General features: G+C 45.9%; 1 protein-coding gene across 6 annotated transcripts in view; it reads left to right on the plus strand.

Annotated features, from left to right (window-relative positions):
* Positions 1 to 20,334, plus strand: part of RIN2 (Ras and Rab interactor 2) — a 245,600-nt gene that overhangs the window by 180,687 nt on the left and 44,579 nt on the right. For all 6 annotated transcript variants that reach the window (XM_063600984.1, XM_063600983.1, XM_034947470.3 and 3 more), the window contains one exon: positions 19,076 to 19,268. In XM_063600984.1, coding sequence (XP_063457054.1) covers positions 19,076 to 19,268 — 193 coding nt within the window. The remainder of the gene's footprint in view (positions 1 to 19,075; positions 19,269 to 20,334) is intronic.

Consider the following 20,334-nt stretch of genomic DNA (forward strand, 5'->3'; position numbering starts at 1 on the left):
CCTAGGTTAGGAATCACTATTACTCTAGCTGTGTTAGTGTTTGGTTGCTCTTTCGTGCTTAATATTGAGATAACCTTGATCTTTAACTTTGTCTTGTGCCATGGACTCCTTCTCTGAATAATCTTTTAAATGCATAAAATAAGATATATAGGATGTCATGGGAAAAACAATTACAGTGAAGTCCAGTGATCAGAATGTTTCAGTGTGTGTTTCAGCATGTGCTTCCATGGCATAGGTGCTTCTGTTTTACACGTGACAGATAGGCATAAATGACACAATCTCTGTAACAGCTGTGACAACGGTGAAACCTCTGTGGTTTCTGTTGGTGACAAAATCACAGGTCGTGATACTACTACTGTGGTTTGTTGCCTACAATCAAAATGGAAGGAAGTTCATTCAGAGTGAGGCTACGGAAAGTGAAGATGTCAGTTTTTGGCCTGATGGCCAGTGCCCACCTCCCGTCCTGTCTCCTGTCAGCGTCGTCTGCCATGGTCCATCTGCCCTCCTTTTTGGGACATTTGCTTGGCTTGGCTTCTGGGACCCCACACCTCCGTGGGATCCTCTTAGCTGTCCTGCTGCTGCCCCCAGTGCCCTGGCTGGTTCTTCTTTATCTCCCTGAACTCCAGCCCTGGAGAACCCAGAGATCACACTTTGAGCCTCTCCTTTTCTTTTTTTGTTTGTTTGGTTTTTGTTTGTTTGTTTTGAGACAGAGTCTTACTCTGTTACCCAGGCTGGAGTGCAGTGGCACAATCACAGCTCACTGCAGCCTTGACCTCCTGGGCTCAAGGGATCTTCCCGCCTCAGCCTCCCAAGTAGTTGGGAGCACAGGTGCCCGCCACCACACCCAGCTAATTTTTTTTTAATTTTTGGTAGAGATTGGGGTCTCTCTGTGTTGCCCAGGTGGGTCTCAGACCCCTAGGCTCAAAGGATCCTCCCACCTCAGCCTCCCAAATTGCTGGGATTACAAGTGTGAGCCACTGCGCCCGGCTGAGCCACTCCTTTTCACTCTTCACACCTCTCCTTTTCTCTCTCCCACTAACTTTGTACAAGGTACTTTAAAAAATATCTGTGCCTCAGTGTTCTCCTCATTAAAATGGGAATAATAACAGAGTTACCTCACAGTGTTGTTGGGAAGATTAAGTGAGTTAATAGCTGTCAAGGACTCAGCACAGTGCCTGACACGTGGTAATAGCCACACTATATGTAGTTTTAAAAGGTGGTCTGTGGAGTAATTTCCTAGGTTATCCCACCCAGTCTTGTGGCTCTGATACCATCTATACATTGGTTATTCCCAACTTATACACCCTTGGCCAATCCTCTCTTTGAGTCCAGAGGTTGGTAACCAACTGCCCACTCAGGAAGTGTTCCTTCATAGGTTCATTCCTTCCTGGGTCTTCCCCGTCCCAGTCACCATGCCTCCAGCTTCTTGGGCCTTGCACTCATCAATGGTGCCTCTATTCCTGTCATAACTGCCCTCCTCCCATCCATCTCCAAATCCAGGCAGCTCTACCTTTTATTTTTCTTTGAGACAGAATCTCGCTCTGTTGCCTAGAGCTGGAGTGCAGTGGTGACATGATCTCAGCCTCCTGCAACCTCTGCCTCCCAGGTTCAAGCAATTCTCATGCCTCAGCCTCCCAACATAGCTGGGATTACAGGCATGTGCCAAAATGCCTGGCTAATTTTTGTAATTTTAGTAGAGATGGGGTTTCACCATGTTGGCCAGTCTGATCTCAAATTCCTGGCCTCAAGTGATCCACCTGTCTCAGCCTCCCAAAGTGCTGGGATTACAGGCATGAGCCACCGTGCTTGGCCTCTACCTTTAAATAGATCCAGGATGGAAACACTTCTCACCAGCACCACTGCAGTAGCCCCTGCCTGGTGCCTCTGCTTCTACCAGTTCCACTTTCTCCAGGCTATTAGCCAAGCAGCATGGTGAACCTTTTAGTTCACCTAAGTCCAAGACACATCTCTCCTTTGTTCAAAGCCTTTTGATAATTTTGCATCTAAAACCAAAATTATTACCATGGCCTTCAAGACTCTACAAGATGTGACACCCCAGCACCCCTCTCCTCTGCCATCTGTTCTCTAGCATTCTCTCCCCATCACTCAGCTCCAGTCCCACTGACTTCCTTGCCACTGACTTCCTGCCTCCTGGCCTTTGTACTTGCTGTTCCTTCTGCCTGGCACATCCTTCCCCCAGGAAGCCTTCACCCTTGAGCCCTCCTTTTCTTCTACCTCATTACCTGGCTTTATGTTTCTTCATAGAACTTGTACACACAGGACATATACTCACTTGCTTCCTGTCCATTCTTTCTTTTTTTTTTTTTTCTTGGAAACAGACTTCCACTCTATCGCCCAGGCTGGAGTGCAATAGTGGTGTGATATTGGCTCACTGCAACCTCCGCCTCATAGGTTCAAGCAATTCTTATGCCTCCAGCCTCCTGAGTAGCTGGGATTACAGGCACGCGCCGCCACCACCGGCTAAGTTTTTGTATTTTAGTGGAGACATTTCATCATGTTGCCCAGGCTGGTCTTTAACTCCTGAGCTCAGGCAATTCGCCCGCCTTGACCTCCCAAAGAGTTAGGATCACAAGCGTGTGCCACCACACCTGGCCTATCTGTGCATTTCCTGCCTCCCACCACTAGAAGGTAAGCTCTGTGAGACCGGGGGCTGGGTCTGTCCTTCACCCTGGGATTGCAGTGCCAGGGACAGTATCTGGCATAGAGCACGCACTCGCAAGTATTTGTTGAATGGATAAAGGAAAGGCGCCAAGCCCCTTAGTGATTTTCAAGTATTCTTGCCTCAGAGACCTCTTGCAGGCGGCCACCAACCGGTGCATAAAAAAATAAAAAGTTGAAAATGTGTGACAGGCCTAAGGCTTCCTCCCTAGCAAAGAAATAGGGCAGAGGCCCTTCCCCCAGTCTCCAGTTGTGCCTCCCTGACCAGTTCTACCATGAGCTATTTTAATCTTTGGCCAACAGAGTAGGAGCTGATTAAATCTCCCTCCATGCCTCTGCTGATCTACCAAATAGAAGCCCGTAAGCCAGGGGCGAGACTGAGGGCTTCTTGCTCCTGGTTCTCTGCTCTCTCCCAGTGTGGTTTCTTGCTTCCTCTCTTCCCACTGCATCCCTGCAAAGACTGGAGAGTACGGGAACATGAAGGCATTTCACTCCCCTCTCCCTCCCACATGATTCCACAGTCCATTTTCATTTGGCGGAAGCAGGCCTCTTTTGGGTAGGCTCACCAGGCCTGAGGTAGGTTCCACCCTCATCATCACTTGAACCCATCCCCTCTAGGCTGAGACAAGTCTCTAAAGATCACTTTATCCTCAGGCGGAACAGAGGGATCCACAGAACAACCTCCCGAGCTATTGTCTGGGTCCAGGCTGCCTCTGCAGGATCCCTGGCATCCTGGCTAGAGCAGGTCAGTGAGAACTGCAGCTCATCCCTTCCTCCACTCTCCTGTAGCTGTCACTCCTGCTGCCACTTCGCTGGTGTCCTCTAGCCCAAGTGGATTGCTGTGAGATGCCTGCGGTCCCATGTCTTCACTCCTCCTGCCCCACCACAGAACCAGACATGACACAGGAAATTCAAAAATTCCTTGGCCTGCTCTTCTCAATGCTACAATGTAGCAGCTGGTCATCACCTTTGGCCTCTTCTGGGAAGCTCTGAGCTTCCCAGTGGCTAGGTGACAGCATTGACATTATAACCACAGGAAACCCAGAAGGCTCCTCCCTTGTACAATTGTTCACTTCTTCACTTGCCCAGAGGTGAGAACTGAAAATGAGAAGGGAAGAATGGTGGCCGCAGCCTGGGGAAAGATGCCCAGAGTTCCACTTCCTTAAGTCTCAAGAGGGACAGTTGTGACCACATTAGCGACTCTGTGGCTTTTTGAACCAGACCCACCTTCAGTTGGTGCTGCTTTTTAAATAATTTTCCACTGAAGTAAAACATAACTCAGCAAAATTGCACAAATAAGTATCCAGCTAGATGAAAGTCCACAGAGTAAACACATCACACATCGATGGCTTTGCTCACAAACCTGTTACTGCTACAGGGCAGGCCGTGGAGCAGCAACAGGTTTATGGTGAGACATTTTCCGGCTATGTCACTGAGGATTCTCTACTATGATTACTTTGATCAATTTACCCCCAATCCCCTAGAATATTTCCATATTTCAACTCAACCAGGAGTATCCTGAACATGATTTCAATGAATTCTATGAGGGTTGACCAACTCTTTGCTACACTATCACCAATGTAGCAACGACTAAACTCAAATTAAAGAAAATATTTAAGCCGGGCAGGGTGACTCACACCTGTAATCCCAACACTTTGGGAGGCTGAGGTGGGTGGATCACGAGGTCAGGAGTTTGAGACCTCGGTCTCAAAGCCAAGGAGCTTGGCCAACATGGTGAAACCCCCTCTCTAGTAAAAACACAAAAATTAGCCAGGCGCAGTGGCTCATGCCTGTAATCCCAGCTACTCAGGATGAGGCAAGAGAATTGCTTGAACCTGAAAGATGGAGGTTGCCATGAGCCGAGATCAAGCCACTGCACTCCAGCATGGGTGACAGAGTGAGACTCTATCTCAAAAAAAAAAAAAAGAAAAGAAAGAGAAAGTATTTATTCAGTGGATCATATTTACCAAAATACCAAGACAGTGGAGCCTGAAGATTTACACAACCTAAGGAGGGAAAAAATTGTAAACAAGTGAGTATCATGTAACGAAATGGGACATAATAGAATATGTCAGATGAACAGAGGAGGACAGCAGATGTCCCGAGAACTTCAGGTGGGAAGCAGGTAACTCTAGGTCAGAGGTACATCAATTTCATTAACGAATAAGAAGTGTAAGATAAAAAATGCCCTAAAGAGCTGTTCAGTCTATCTTGACTGGTGATATCTGTTATCTTTGGGAAGTTTTTTAAAAGAAACATTTAAGATTTCTTTTTTTGATAGCCAAAAGTAAAACATGTACATGGTGGAAAAAGCACAATGCAGAAAATAAAAATAAACAACACCCTGACCCCGACCCCACCCCCACTCCAAGATAGAATCATTTTTGATTGTTTGTTGGGATGGCTGATTTAATTCTTTGCTTTGATGTGTATCCTTCTGATGTTTTTGCATTACAATCCATTTAAATGGTAGATCATGCATGATTTTTCACTGACTTACAAGGTGTTTTTGATCATCCTAGAAATGCAGTTTCCTAGAAATTGATTCTGTTTTTGTTGACGGGTAGCACCTTCCAATGTAGTGGCTAGCTTATCTGTTTACAGTAAACCTTGGCCACACAATGTCACCAGCAGCATACTCCAGAGTTGGAGCTATTTTGAGCTTGGCCACACAATGTCACCAGCAGCATACTCCAGAATTGGAGCTATTTTGTGCTCTGTAGGCTTTGCATTACTGCTATATTGGCAATTGGTTCTGCCATAAAATATCTGCTTAGTCAGAATTCATCTGCTAGGAAATAACACCAGTGTAACCCAGAGCAATTATATACTAGAAACTGCCAATCCATGGAACACTTGCCTTTCCGTGAAGCAGGGTGCATGCCCCGGGCTTGAAGGGCATCGGGACCAAGACTGGAGCCCGCCTGGCTCCTTCTTCTGCCTGTTTTCAGCTCCAAGGGCAACCAGGACAACAGGTTCTTTGTTCCTCTTTCTTATTTTTACAGGAACGAATGAAAGCCTCTGCCAGCATTCGCTCCGTATCTGGCCTTCTCATCTCTAGCTGGAGAGTCAACGAGAGGAAGTTCCTGAGCAAAACAGCCACCACTTTTTCTTACCTCCTGAAATGGCAGCGTCTCCCTGGAGGCAGACATGAGCTTTTGTTCCCATTTCTGTGTCCTCTTCTGCTGGGCCTCAGTTGATAGAACTTAAAAATTACCAAAGGCCCTAAAGGTTTTTCAGAATAGTCCTCCTGTGACATGCTCTTACAAATCTTTTTTGAGGAAGTTGGGGCTCCACCCTCAAAAAGCAGCAGCCCTTTGCCATGGAGGAATAAAATCTGTAACCCCAAATATGCTAGTGATTCTTTTTCCTTTTAGAGTTTAATGGGACAAAAAAAGGCCTTGAGGAATTAAGTATGAACTTGCTTGCTCTAGGGAAACTGCCTAAGTCGGAAAACTGGACCTAGGACCAGTTTTATCAATTTCTAGCATTTTGATCTCAAAGAAGGAGATAAACTGGATGGCCTCTGACGGCCCTTAAAACTTGGCTAAATATGCAGGGGTCCTTCTAAGACAATCCATTTCCCCAGGCCTCTCTGCCCACCACTCTTCCCATGCTGGGTGGTGGGTAAAAGGTTTCTTCTGCTCACCTGGCAATTTCCATGCTGTCAGCTGTGTTAGCCAGGCCAGGGTCCTGCCGTGTCCAGAATAATGGATTGGGGTTTCCCTTCTTCTCCAGACTAATAGAATATTACAGAGACATGTTTAATTCCATTTCAATATTCTTTTTTTTTTTTTTTTTTTACCTATAACTAGACTCAAGTTCTGAACTTCAAAATTCTAAAGAAATATTTTTATGTCTGAAGGTGTTAAGAAATCATTGGACATCAACTTCTAGGTATTTTTGAAGTTGAAGTTTTTCTGGGAATTTTTTGTTTGCTCTGTGTGTGTGTATGTCTTTAACACAAATTGGAATTTGTCCTGTGCCAAAGATTTTTAGTTGACAGATATCTTCAGTATGGGCCATTATTTTCTGTCTCTCTACATAAGGGGCCTCTGGTACTAATATTCTTCCACAAGTTGTTGATCCCAGACCCACTACCTCTCTTCTCCCAGCCCCGCTAAGTCCTGGCTTCATCTCCCACCTATCCAGGCATCTTGGCTGCAGCTTGGCATTTGAGGTGTATATTTGTGTTCCTTTTGATACATGGTCAAGGATCTACTGCCCCAAGATCAGGACCATGGTGGGCACGAGACTCTGACTTCTGTCTCATCCTTGATTCATAAGATGACCCCTGCATTGGCCTCTTGTAGCTAGAAGCCTGGGCCCTCCGGCAATGCCACATCCCAGGGTGTATCTTTCTTGCCATTGCAGCTGGTTAAGACAACAGCCTGGAAAAAGGTTTTAGTCTGGCATGCAGCTGAAGGGAGGCTCCTGGAGAAGCATGATATACATGGAAATTTTAACACAAAAATATCAAGAGAAGTGGCTTTTTTTTTCTTTTTCCATCTGAAAGTTGAGGATGGCAATACCAGAGTCCAGGTTGAGCCTAGACACTAATGGTAGATGGAGAACTCTCCTGCTTCCAGGACCTGCTGGAAGCTGGCCTGTAGAAGCTTTGGGGTTTTGCTTTCTCCCAGGTCACATGAAATGCTGCCAAAACAAGCTCCAGAGTTGTGTTAATACCACAGGATTTGTCAGTCCTAGAATGGAAACACATTGCCTTGCTTTCTTTTTCTGACTATCCAAAAATTAGAAGACGGTAAGAAGTCATCCTGGAAACTCCCATGGAGCGGAACCATTACTCATAGTTTCAAAGACAGTCCAGGCACTTAGAATCAGAAGTTCTTTTCAGGTTCTGTTTATTTGTTTTGCTAATAGATTCCTTTTTTCAGCAAGAATCCATTTTTAGACACAGGGAAACTGAGGTTAAACGGTGCATGGTAATGGGTGCAGGCCTCACAGTGATGAAGGGGCAGTGCTGAGGCTCTGATTCAAGTCTGACTTGGAGTCCTCTTTCCACCTAACCGCTGAGGATTAGGAGGCTGAGGGAGACTAGAATCAGGGTTGATTCCATTGAAACTATGACATGCCTTACCAAAAATAGCATTGTGATTTCAGTGCACTCACATGGGCAGGAGGTGGGTGGCTTTGATTCCGGATAAATTGATGACTGAATGTGAAAGACCCTGAAGCTGTGTGTGGGGTTCCCACTGGGGTTTCTTCAGACCTCATGCACTGCACCTGCCTTTATCCAAGAGCACTTTCCTGCCAGGACTGTCTACCCTCTACTTTCTCCTGCACTCAGCAGGCCACTTTTGTTGGAATCCTAAATCTCATTCTCCGTGCTGGAATAAAGCATTCTGTATTTGGAGACCTTGGATGGAGCACTGGTCTCCAATGTCTGGTATTGGTGGGCACAGAATTATTGTAATTCTACACTAAAGCTCATCATTGACTTTTCTTTTTATCTTTCTTATCATTTTTTTTTCACTATGTAGACTGCAGGAACATCATTGACTTTTACAACCAAAGCCACTCAAAGCCCACTCCTTGCTAGTTGACTTGAGCTTAGAAGGGGTGTCCATGGGAGAAATTAATGAGCAATAAGGAAGGATTTGTTTTTCTGGAAGGATTGGAGCTGCCTCCTTTTCTTGCCCCAGAGATGGCCAAAGGCCAGGTGGCTCTTGGTAGCTGTGGTGATTTTTGCCGCCCATTTCCTGATAAGCACAGAAACAAGAACGCTTTGTCTCCTGAGGCTGGAGCTGAGCAGCGGATTCTATTTGTTAGGGGGCCTCAGAAAGAAACTGCCCAGTGCCCCTAAGAATATTTCTCCCTGCCCGCTAAGCTCCTCCTCTTCCGTAAACCTTGCTGTCTGTAGATCACCTCCTCCTCAGGCCCCTGGTCACGCCTAAAGCAGACCTTTTATTAATTCCTGCCCAGGGCTAGGCCTGAATATGGGCTGGGGATGAGGCCAGGCTAGTAAGGGAGAGAAGTCTGACCAGAGTGGAATGGGGTAGGTGCCCTGGAGGTGTGGGGACAGTAAGGAAGGAATGTGATAGGCCACAGATTACTTGCAGCTGAAGGAGATAAGGGATGAGGATTTGAACCCAGTTTGACAGGTAGGTAGGTAGGAGCCAGATATGGCAGGAGACATTCCAAGTAGCTTGAACTCAGTAAGGAGGAAGCTGAGCAACGGCATGTAGATGCATCTACAGGATGATCTTCCCAGGCCGGTGCCGGGGCTCACACCTGGAATCCCAGTACCACTTTGAGAGGCCAAGGTGGGCGGATTGATTGAGGCCTGGAGTTCAAGACCAGCCTGGCCAACATGGCGAAACCCCGTCTCTACTAAAAATGCAAATATTAGTCTGGCATGGTGGCACGTGCCTAGCTACTCGGGAGGTTGAGGTACAAGAATTGCCTGAACCTGGGAGACAGAGGTTGCAGTAAGCTGAGATTTTGTCACCACTGCACTCCAGCCCTGGGTGACAGAACAAGATTCTATCTCAAAAAAAAAAAAAAAAAAAAAGGGAAAAGGAAATTCAGCTGGGTGCAGTGGCTCACACCTGTAATCCCAGCACTTTGGGAGGCCGAGGTGGGTGGATCACCTGACGTCAGGAGTTCGAGACCAGCCTGGCCAACATGGCAAAACTCTGTCTCTATGAAAAATACAAAAATTAGCTGGACGTGGTGGCACACGCCTAAAGTCCCAGCTACTCAGGAGGCTGAGGCGGGAGAACTGCTCGAACCCAGGAGGTGGAGGTTGCAGTGAGCCGAGATCGTACCACTGCACTCCAGACTGGGTGTCAGACTGTCTTAAAAAAAAAAAAAAAAAAAAAGCAAATTCAGTATTTTTACCATAATTGGGAAACACACTGAATACATATAACCATTAAAATAGGTAATGGCCATTAAAATTAAAACCATGCCTCTATGGATTACCTTGATGTATCCATCACTTTTTGGGAAATATTGTCAATTTCTAACAACATTGAGATATTACAAAATATCAAAATTGGGCTAAGCGTGGTGGCTTGTGCCTGTAGCCCCAGCTACTCAGGAAGCTGAGGCTGAGGCAGGAGGATCGCTTAAGGCCAGGAGTTTGAGACCAGCCTGGGAAACACAGCAAGACCCCATCTCTAAAAAAGTATTTTTTAAAATTAAAAATGTAAATATCAAAATTAATCTACACTTTTCCACCATTAGAGCTTTATTTTGTTTTTGAGTTTTCCACTTAGTAGCAAAACTACAGTTGTTTATGTTTGGGAGACAAACAATGTAATGAATCTTAAACCACAATTTAGTCAGAGGCAAAAGTAATATGGAACCTGAGTCCTGCTTTTGTTGTTGTTTTTGTTTATTGATAAGAACTTATCACATGATAATTAGCCCATTGTCTTCATTCTGTAACCACTTATTAAACACTTACCATGTAAACAATGAGAAACTTTGTTTTCATAAAAGTCTAGGAGATTCCCAGAAACCTTCAGGGAATGAGCCCTCAGGCTTCAAGAAAAGCCAGGATTTTTCGTAAAGACTGTTTTCAGGGAGTGCCTGGCCAGAAAGGTGAGACTTGCAAGGAGAGACATGGGCGGAGCCTGCCGCTCACTCCTTCAAATCCCAGGTCTGGGGCAGTCCTTGTAGATTCCACCAGGATTGGCCTGGGAAAGCCGGCAAAGCAAGCAGGTGTCGCCCTTCCAAGAGGAGAGTTCTCCATACCTTGTGGAGCCTGACACGGGAGAGAAAGTCGTGTCTAGGGCCAGGGTTTGGGGAACTGAGATAAAAGCCGAAAGCCAAGCTGCTTTTGAGAAACCGTGATAATCCTTCCTCCAACTAACTGCTGACCCAGTCATCCCAGTGTCTCCAGATGACTCATGTAAGTAGAAGCAAACAGGGTACCTTGATAAAACACAAGGGTAGACCACAGATGGTTCCAGCTCCAAGGCAGATGTGATAGTGACTGTGCTGAGACACAGCTGCTCCCACAGACACACGGAAGGGAGCCAGAGAACTATGGAACTTCCCCTAGGAAAGCATCATTTGACTTACGGGCTACAACCACCTTATTTATCTCCATAGGGGACTTGCCATTCATTCTATGAGGGGTTTTCAGATATTGTTAATTAACTAAACCAATCCCATTTTAGCTGAATTATGATCTAACAGTCTGCTATAGACTGGAAAAAAATATATACATATATATATTTTTTGGAGATGCAGTATCCGTCTGTCTCCCAGGCTGGAGTGCAGTGGCGTGATCTCGGCTTACTGCAACCTCCACCTCCCAGGTTCAAGCCATTCTCATGCCTCAGCCTCCCGAGTAGCTGGGACTACAGGAGCGCGCCACCACACCCAGCTAATTTTTATATTTTTAGTAAAGATGGGGTTTCGCCATGTTGGCCAGACTGGTGGAAAAATCATAGTACATTTTAAATATTTGTTTGAAATCACTTTTGTTCTTAAAAAATCAGGCACATCTTATCATAGGTGATATTAAATTGTTCATTTAAAAACTCCAGTTTCTCGGGAGCACTCCCCAAGGCAACTTGGAAGTATGCCCCAGACAAAAGTGATTGTCTTGAATGATTTTAATTTTAATTTTAATTTTATTTATTTATTTATTGAGACAAGGTCTCACTCTGTTGCCCAGGCTGGAATGTAGTGGCATGATCACAGCTCACTGCAGCCTCGACCTCCTAGGCTCAAGCAATCCACGTCCTTCTGCCTCCCAAAATGCTGGGATTATAGGTACAGGCCACTGCACCAGGCCGTAATTTTACTTTAAAAAAAAAAAAAATCTAGGCTGGACACTGTAATCCCAGCACTTTGGGAGGGCAAGGCGGGTGGATCGCCTGAGGTCAGGAGTTCCAGACCAGCCTGGACAACATGGTGAAACCTCGTCTCTAGTAAAAAAAAATACAAACATTAGCTGGGCATGGTGGTGTGTGCCTGTAATCCCAGCTACTTAGGAAGCTGAGGCAGGAGAATCGCTTGAGCCTGGGAGGCAGAGGTTGCAGTGAGCCAAGACTGCACCATTGCACTTCAGCCTGGGTGACAGAGTCAGACTCCGTCTCAAAATAAATAAATAAAAATCTAATTGCTCGGCTTAGTGAAGGTGTGGCTTTACACACAGAGAGGAGGTTTAGGGGGCTTTTTGTTTTACTTGTTTCTCCTCATGTCCTGCCACTGAGGGCAGAGCCACACAGGGCACAGCACACCTGCTGCCACCCACAGCCTAATGGATGTGCACCATCCTTGGTTGACAGAGTAAGAATTTGTCATTTTGCCTTGAACTTTCTTTTTGCTATTTAACAGCCAAACTAGGATTCTTATATCTAGAAAGTTGTTGACTTTATTTACTCAGTCAGTACGTTTTGCCACAGAAATGGCCTCGCATCACATTTCTGTGTATTTTTGCCTTATTGTCTCTCATTTGCAAGGTCAAAGTGTACATTTCAGATGTATGGTTGGGGATGCAGCTCGCGGGAGTGGGTGATGTAGGGGGAAGTGCAAGGGAGGCTTCATAGCATGCTTTGTCTAGACCCTGGTCACTAGGACTGGTCATTAGGGGCTGCGCTGGTAGATTGTACTGTCTTCTGGAATTCTGAATTAGGACAAGAAAAGGCATGCATCGTTTGGAAGTTCTGTTCTGTGTCGATGGTTTCTCTGAGGTGAATCTGATTCTGGCAATGTTAGTAAAACTAACCCTTGTCTGCCTGGTTGTCCTACTCAGAACGAGCTTTCTGCAATCACTTATTCTTCCACCTGCTCAGTCAACTAACGCTGGGCCATGGGAAGGAAGGAAATCCAGCCCAGTGGAAAGGCCTCTCTCATCCCATACTCCAAAGAACCTTAACCTGGTTGTCACGAGAGCAGGACAGGTGCTGGAGAGCCCTGCCCTTCCAAAGTGGATGGAATATTCACCCATCTGCTTCACAGCCATGAGGCCCAGGTTTGATTGTAATTGGGATGGGTGGAGGCTGTGACTTTTGGGTGAGTGTTTGTTCTCTGCCCCTAGAGGCACCTTATACTTTGCGGGGCATTCTATGGTTTGCCCATTGTATTCACATGTGGGTCTCACTGTATCTGTACCTAAGTTTTATCTCCCCATGATAGCAGCCCTAGACACCTAGACATAGTGGGAATGGCTGCACAAATAAATGAGTTTTATAGTTATAAAAACTCAGTGAGATGGTAGATATTATTACTTCTCCTCCAACCTATTATTTTGAGAAATTTCAAACATTATGGAAAAGTTGCAAAGATAGCACTGTTCAGTTAATTCACTAAGTGCTGAAATTTTGCTACATTTTCTTAATCTCCCTATTTTTTTTCTTTTTAGGGGGAGCTCATCATTTGACGCTTTCTTTCTTTCTTTCTTTTGACACTTTCAAACATGTTTATACTTTGCCCTTAAATTTTTCAGTATGCATGTCCTAAGAATAAAAGCATTTTTCCTTTGTAAGCATAATAAAATTATCACACTTAAGGAAATTCTCCATTTTATTTTATTTTATTTTATTTTATTTTATTTTATTTTTGAGACAAGGTCTTGCTGTGTCACCCAGGCTGGAGTGCAATGGTGCAGTCTGGCTCACTGCAACCTCCACTTCTCGGGTTCAAACAGTTCTCCTGCCTTAGCCTCCTGAGCAGCTGTAGCTAGAACTGTAGGCACACCCCACTGTGCCTGGCTAACTTTTTTTTTTTTTTTTTTTGGGACAGAGTCTAACTCTGTCACCCCCGCTGAAGTGCAGTGGTGCCATCTCAGCTCACTGCAACCTCCACCTTCCAAGCTCAAGCAATCCTCCCGCCTCAGACTCTTGAGTAGCTGGGACCAGAGGAACGCTCCATCATGCCTGGCTAATTCTTTTCTGTATATTTTGTAGAGACTGGGTTTTGCCATGTTGCCCGGGCTGGCCTCAAACTCCTGAGGTCAAGCGATCCGTACACCTTGGCCTCCCAAAGTGCTGGGATTACAGGTGAAATTGTCCTTTATAGATCTTTTTATACTGATGCCATATATGAGTTTCAGGCTATGCACTCCATGTAGTTATCACATCTCTTTATTCACCTCGAACCTGTATTAATCCTACAGCCTGTTAAAATTCATAACATTGACATTTTTGAAGTTTTGGCCATTGGTTTTGCTGTCACTGAAATTTGGATTTTTCTGATTGTTTTCTCCTGTATACATTCAGGTGAGTCATATTTGGGAGCAGGAAAGACACCTAGGTGACATGGTACCTTCTCAGAGCCTCACACTGGGGGCACTTGATGTCAGGGCAGCTCATTTTTGGAGGAGTTAACACAGATCACTTGGTTAAGGTGACATCTACCAGTTTCCTCCATTGCCAGGGTACCTTTTCATTTTCACAAGTCATTAAGTGATCTGTGAGGTGATATTTTAAGACTATGACTATCCTATTTCCTAAGTCTTTTGCCTTCTGCTTTTAGCATCCACTCACAATTTTTGCTTGCATTGATTACTACCTGGTGGTGAAGGTATTGTTATTTACTATTTTCAGATCAAAAGGACGAGGCTCAGAAAGGGACCTGAGCAAGGTCTCACATGCCCGGCTGAGCTAGGAGAGGAACCTCATGCTTCCTGCCCTGAGCTTGGCTCTGTGGCCATTCCACTATGACCATGTTTTTATTGGAATCTCCTGGATTGTATCACAGTGTTTTACCTTTTATGAACCTCTGTTCACTGCCTTCCCTCCTGTTTGCATGCAGACACCTTTCTTAGAAATCGCTAGTTTCTATGAATCTCATCAAGTTCTGTCATAGGTTGAGTTCCCTGGAAGGAGAGCCTGATTCGGGGCTTCTTGTGCAAGTGATTCAGAAGCAGCCTGCCAAGGAGTGAGGGATCCAGGATGGGAAAGAGAGGAGGCAAGGCAAAGATGTGGGCTCTGCCTGGTCCCACAGGGAGCTCAGCAGCGCGAATAGCCCCCCAGAGTTGTCTCAACTCAAGGCTAGAAGGCCACTCTTCTCCATCTCACATATGTAGAAAGTACATATCAGTATGTCATTGGCAGTGAGTCTGCTCTCAGGGAGAGGATGTAGCTTCCTGGGCATTTCCGGGAGAAGAGGGGCAGCTGTGAACTTTCCACAGCCAACACTCGCAGCAGATGGGGCATGGGTGCCTGCCCTAGAGGAGGGGCTCTAGGTGGAGCACCAGTAGCATCCCCTACATGTTCAATGTTCTCACATTAGTTTTTTCCTGAAGGTTGTTCCTGATAAAAGCCAATTTGTCCTGTAATAATATGCTATAAACCTCAAGTGGCTGGCTGAATCAAGGTGTCAGCTTAGTCATTTGCAAAGGCAAGGGATAATTATGGTTGCTGTTTTATAAGACCCCATGAATCTTATTCACCATCTTCCTGTCTGGGCCCTGCTTTTTAGGCTGAGGTCACTTGTCAGAACAAAGGCTTTTCAGCTCCTTGAAACCACAGAGGAGTCACAGGATGCACCCTTCTAGGGAAGGAAGATATGTCAACATGTTTACTTTCAGCACACATGAGCATCACGATTGTCATGTTAGACACTGTCCAATTTGGTCTTGGCAAAATATGGCCAACCTGAGATGGCAGTGATAAAATATTTATTTAGTCGCCAAGAATTCTTTTAGTGGCATGGTACCCATCCCCCGCCCCCAGCCCCTAGCAAAACAAAACCAAACCCCTAATTGATCTGAGTTAATATGCATGTTTTACACTTGGATCTCAGGCAAATGTTCCTTACAGTGTTGTCCTCAGATTGGTCACTGAGAGCTTGTTAGAAATGCAATGTCTCTGGCTCACCCCACACCTGCAGAAGCTTTGAGTCTGAAACCAGGAATCTGTGGCTTAACAAACCCCAGGTGACTTTCATGCAGGCTCTCAAGTTTGACAAATACTGGTCCAAAGTAGTGGTTGTAAACTTGGTTGCACGTTGGGATCCCCTGGGGAATTTTTTTTCTTTTTTTGGAGACGGAGTCTTGCTCTGTTGCCCAGGCTACAGTACGGTGAAATGATCTCGGCTCACTGCAACCTCCACCTCCCAAGTTCAAGGCTGCCTCAGCCTCCTGAGTAGCTGGGACTACAGGTGTGTGCCACCATGCCCAGCTAATTATGGTATTTTTAGCAGAGACAGGGTTTCACCATGTTGACCAGGCTGGTCTTGAACTCCTGACTTCCAGTGATCCAACCGCCTCAGCATCCCAAAGTGTGCTGGGATTACAGGCATGAGCCACTGCACCTGGCTTTTTTTTTCTTTTCTTTTTGAGACAGGGTCTTGCTCTGTTGCCCAGCCTGGAGTGCAGTGGCACGATCTCCACTCACTGCAACCTCCGCCTCCCCAAGTTCAAGCAATTCTCCCGCCCTAGCCTCCTGAGTAGCTGGGACTACAGGCACCCACCACCACTCCTAGCTACTTTTTGTATTTTAGTAGAGACAGGGATTCACCATGTTGGCCAGGCTGATCTTGAACTCCTGGTCTCAGGTGATCTGCCTCCCAAAGTGCTGGGATTACAGGCTTTAGCCACCATGCCTGGCTTTTTTAGGTGATTTTTATCAGCAGCCAGGGTTGAGAATCACTTGTCTAAAGCTGGCTCTTTTACCTTCTATGAAAGGAATTTTAACACCAGCTTCACTTTGAAGAGTATGTTTTTTTAACTGCAAATATTCACTTCCCAATACCTGCAGGCCCTGGAATGGCATTTGCAGAAGGAGAAACTATTCTTTTTGGCACAGAGTCTCCTACCTGGAAATTTGTAGCAGAGGTTGAGCAAAGCTTTCACGTGTTTGAGAAGAAATAAAAAGATAAATCTTGAATGAATGAGTGAGATTCCTTAGGCCTGCAGGAAGTCACGAAGGTGATGGAGAGAAGTTAGGATGGGGGTCTCTGGCCAGTCCACATGCCAACACTGGGTATTATTATTGAGTCTGCACGCCCAAAAATCATCGGCATAGGTTGGCTTCTTCTAAATTCAGTCCCACCTCTTAGGAGTAGAGTTGTCCATGTGGAAATATCACACTTCCTTTCTTTAATTTCCTTTTTATAACTCATCATACATTCAGCTTCATTATCCATCCTTCTCAGTGCTAAATACATTATCTGGGTCACACAGTTGAGTGCCTTTGGGTTTAGAGGATTGAAGACCATATGTACCCCAATCTAAACCTGCTTGTTTGGACATGAATGGTCAGGTCTGGTGTCCCTTGGCTGCCGCAGGATAGGGCTTGATGACCTGCTCCTTGAGAGCCAGGGTAAGTGTCAGTTCTGAGTTTGGTAAAGGGTGAGAGAACCCAGAGCGAAGCTGCCTTGGATGGAAATGTCAGCCCCCTCTCTCTGACCAGGGGCTTGACCTTGAGCAAGATCCTGACCTGGGCTAAGACTCCTGGCCCTCTGTAAAACTGGGATCATGGTGCCTGTGGTCCAGGGCTGCCAAGAGGAGTAAATGAGAGAATGTAGGTAAAGGGCTTGGCACACAACAGCCGCTACATGGATACAAACTGCCCTGTGTCCCTGACCCCTGTGCCCCTCACCCCTGTGTCCCTGACCTGACTTGGTACCCACAACGTTGGATAAATACCAGAGTATGTGTAATTTCTAGTTCTGCTGTTTCAAGGCTGTTATCACTCAGGACAGCTCAGTAACTTCTTAGGCCTCAGTCTTCTCATTGGTAAAATGGGAATTAAACACTCACTGACAGAACCAGTATTGGCACCAAAAGGATGTCAATATGGTTTGGTCATTAAGATATAATTCACATACCATAAAATTCACCCTTTTAATGTGCATGATTCGCGGGTTTTAGTACCTTCACACATTGTGCAATTATCACCACTATCTAATACCAGAACATTTCCATCACCCCGGAAAGAAACCTGGTACCTGTTTGCAATCGCTCCCCATTCTCTTTTCTCTCCCCCATTCTCTGGAGCCCACTGATCTACTTTGTGTCTCTGTAGATTTGCTTGTTCTGGATATTTCATGTAAATCGAGTCATTCAGTATGTGGCCTTATGTCTGGCTTCTGTCACTGAACAAGATGCTTTCCAAGTATATCCATGTTGCAGCATGCATCAGTGCCCCATTCCTTTTTATGGCTGAATAATATTCCATTGTAAGAATAGATTACTCTTTTTTTTTTTTCTTTTTTTGAGACAGGGCCTCACTCCTGTTGTCCAGGCTGGAGTGCAGTGGTGGGATCATGGCTTACTGCAGCCTTAAACTCCCAGGCTAGAGCGATCCTCCCACCTCAGCCTCCTGAGTAGCTGGGACTACAGGTGCGCATGACCACACCTGGCTAATTTTTGTATTTTTAGTAGAAATGGAATTTCGTCAGGTTCCACAGGCTGGCTTCAAACTCCTGGGTTCAAGTGATCTGCCCGCCTCAACCTCCCAAAGTGCTGGGATTATAGGCGTGAGCCACCACACTTGGCCACATTTTGTTCATCCACTCATCAGCTGACAGACATTTGGGTTGTTTCCGCTTGTTAGCTATTATGAGTAATGTCGACATGATTTTATGAATAGCACAGCATCACTCCTCTGTGAAGTTTTATTATAAATAATGTCAGTAATAAAAATGCTTAGATTTGTGAGAAGAAATAAAATCCAATCATTCAGGTACAAAATAAATCTGTGTGAGTGCATTTGCCTTTAGACTGGGGCATGGTTGTGCTTATGAGAAATGCTACTGAGCATTAGGAACTCATGGTTGCCATCCATGCTATTTCGCATTTAGGGTTCTGTCCTCAAGTTAGAAATGTTTTATATTGGCCAGGCAGGGTGGCTCATGCCTGTAATCCCAGCACTTTGGAATGCCGAGGTAGGCGGATCACCTGAGGTCAGGAGTTCAAGACCAGCCTGGCCAACATGGCGAAACCCTATCTCTATTAAAAATACAAAAATTTAGCCGGGCATTGTGATGTGCGCCTATAATCCCAGCTACTCAGGAGACTGAGGCAGGAGAATCACTTGAACCCAGGAGACGGAGGTTGCAGTGAGCCCAGATCACGCCACTGCACTCCAGCCTGGGCAACAGAATGAGACTCCATCTCAAAAAAAAAAAGAAAAGAAAAAGAAACAAAGAAATGTTTTATGTCAGAAGACAAAGCCTGAATAAATGGCATTTAGGATGCTTAGAACTTTTGAAAATGGGGTTAGGAATAGAAGGTCAGGTCTGCTCAGTGCAAAGTGTTCTTTTTAATATTAGAGATATAGGGTAAAATAAAACATTGTGTCTGCCCTCAGAAAGCTTTCAGTCTGGAAGAGAAGATGATTAAGGGGGCAATCACAAGATGGGGTATGTGCGGTGGCAAGCCTGGCCTATGAACTTGCAGGGACGGTCTCCTTGTTAGGGAAATGGTACTGCAGCCAGCTGACCGTGCCGCTTCTCTTTCTTCTAGCATGGTAAGACACAAGGATGGTGGCTATTCCGAGGAAGAGGACGTGAAGACCTGTGCCCGGGACTCAGGCTATGACAGCCTCTCCAACAGGCTCAGCATCTTGGACCGGCTCCTCCACACCCACCCCATATGGCTGCAGCTGAGTCTGAGTGAGGAGGAGGCAGCAGAGGTCCTGCAGGCCCAGCCTCCGGGGGTAAGACTCAGAGCCTCGGGAAGCAGGTTGAGGCAGGCAGGACTGCTGCCGGCTTAAAGAAAAACACTTGGAGTTAGTTCCAGAAAGTTCTTCCCAGCTTGTAAGGAGCATGTCTCTTGATGTGTAACTGGTTTTCAATGCAGAAATATTCTGTAAACCCAGGAACAGAGCCCTTCACGATGTGTCTTTCTGTCTTTATGCTCAGTTACCATGGGAGGTACAAGGATCCAGCAGAGAACTGAGCATCTGGGTAGCGAGTAGGGGCCACTGGCCAGAAGCCTGGGTCTGACCTCTTGAGCCTGGACACTAAGGATGAGCCTGGGTCTGAGATCCTTGGTGGCCTCTGCTACCTTCCTCTCCTTCTGAGCCTGGGAGCCCTGCCAAGGTCCAGCCATCCAACTTGGGACCCAGCCTTCAAAAGTTCTGTGTCCACAGACTTGCCTGCTCTGTAGTCCTCTTTTCCCTGGGCTTTCCACACAGACTCAAGTCTAATATGGTTTCCTCAGCTACTGTCTATCCAAGACCACTGTCCGTCCCATCCAGACCACTCCACGACTTGTGGAAGGTCCTCAAAAAAGTGACTGGAGCCGGGCACGGTGGCTCACGCCTGTAATCCCAGCACTTTGGGAGGCCAAGACGGACGGATCACTTGAGGCCAGGATTTCTAGACCAGCCTGGGCAACACAGTGGCACCCTATCTCTACTAAAATTACAAAAATTAGCCCAGTGTGGTGGCACACGCCTGTAATCCCAGCTACTCAGGAGGCTGAGGCAGGAGAATCACTTGAACACAGGAAGTGGAGGTTGCCATGAGCAGAGATTGTGCCACTGCACTCCAGTCTGGGTGACAGAGCAAGAATCTTTCCCCCCCCCAAAAAAAGTGATTGGTATCTCTTGTGCTATCCAATATGGTAGCTTCTTGCCCCATGTGGCTCTTTAAATTTACATGAATTAAAGCAAATAAAATTAGAAATTCAGCTCCTCAGTTACCGTAGCCACATTTTAAGTGCTCTCTGGCCTCGGCTGGCTACCATATTAGATGGTGCAAAATTTGGAACATTGTCAT

The sequence above is a fragment of the Pan paniscus genome, chromosome 21 (assembly GCF_029289425.2).
Source record: "Pan paniscus chromosome 21, NHGRI_mPanPan1-v2.0_pri, whole genome shotgun sequence".
NCBI lineage: Eukaryota > Metazoa > Chordata > Mammalia > Primates > Hominidae > Pan > Pan paniscus.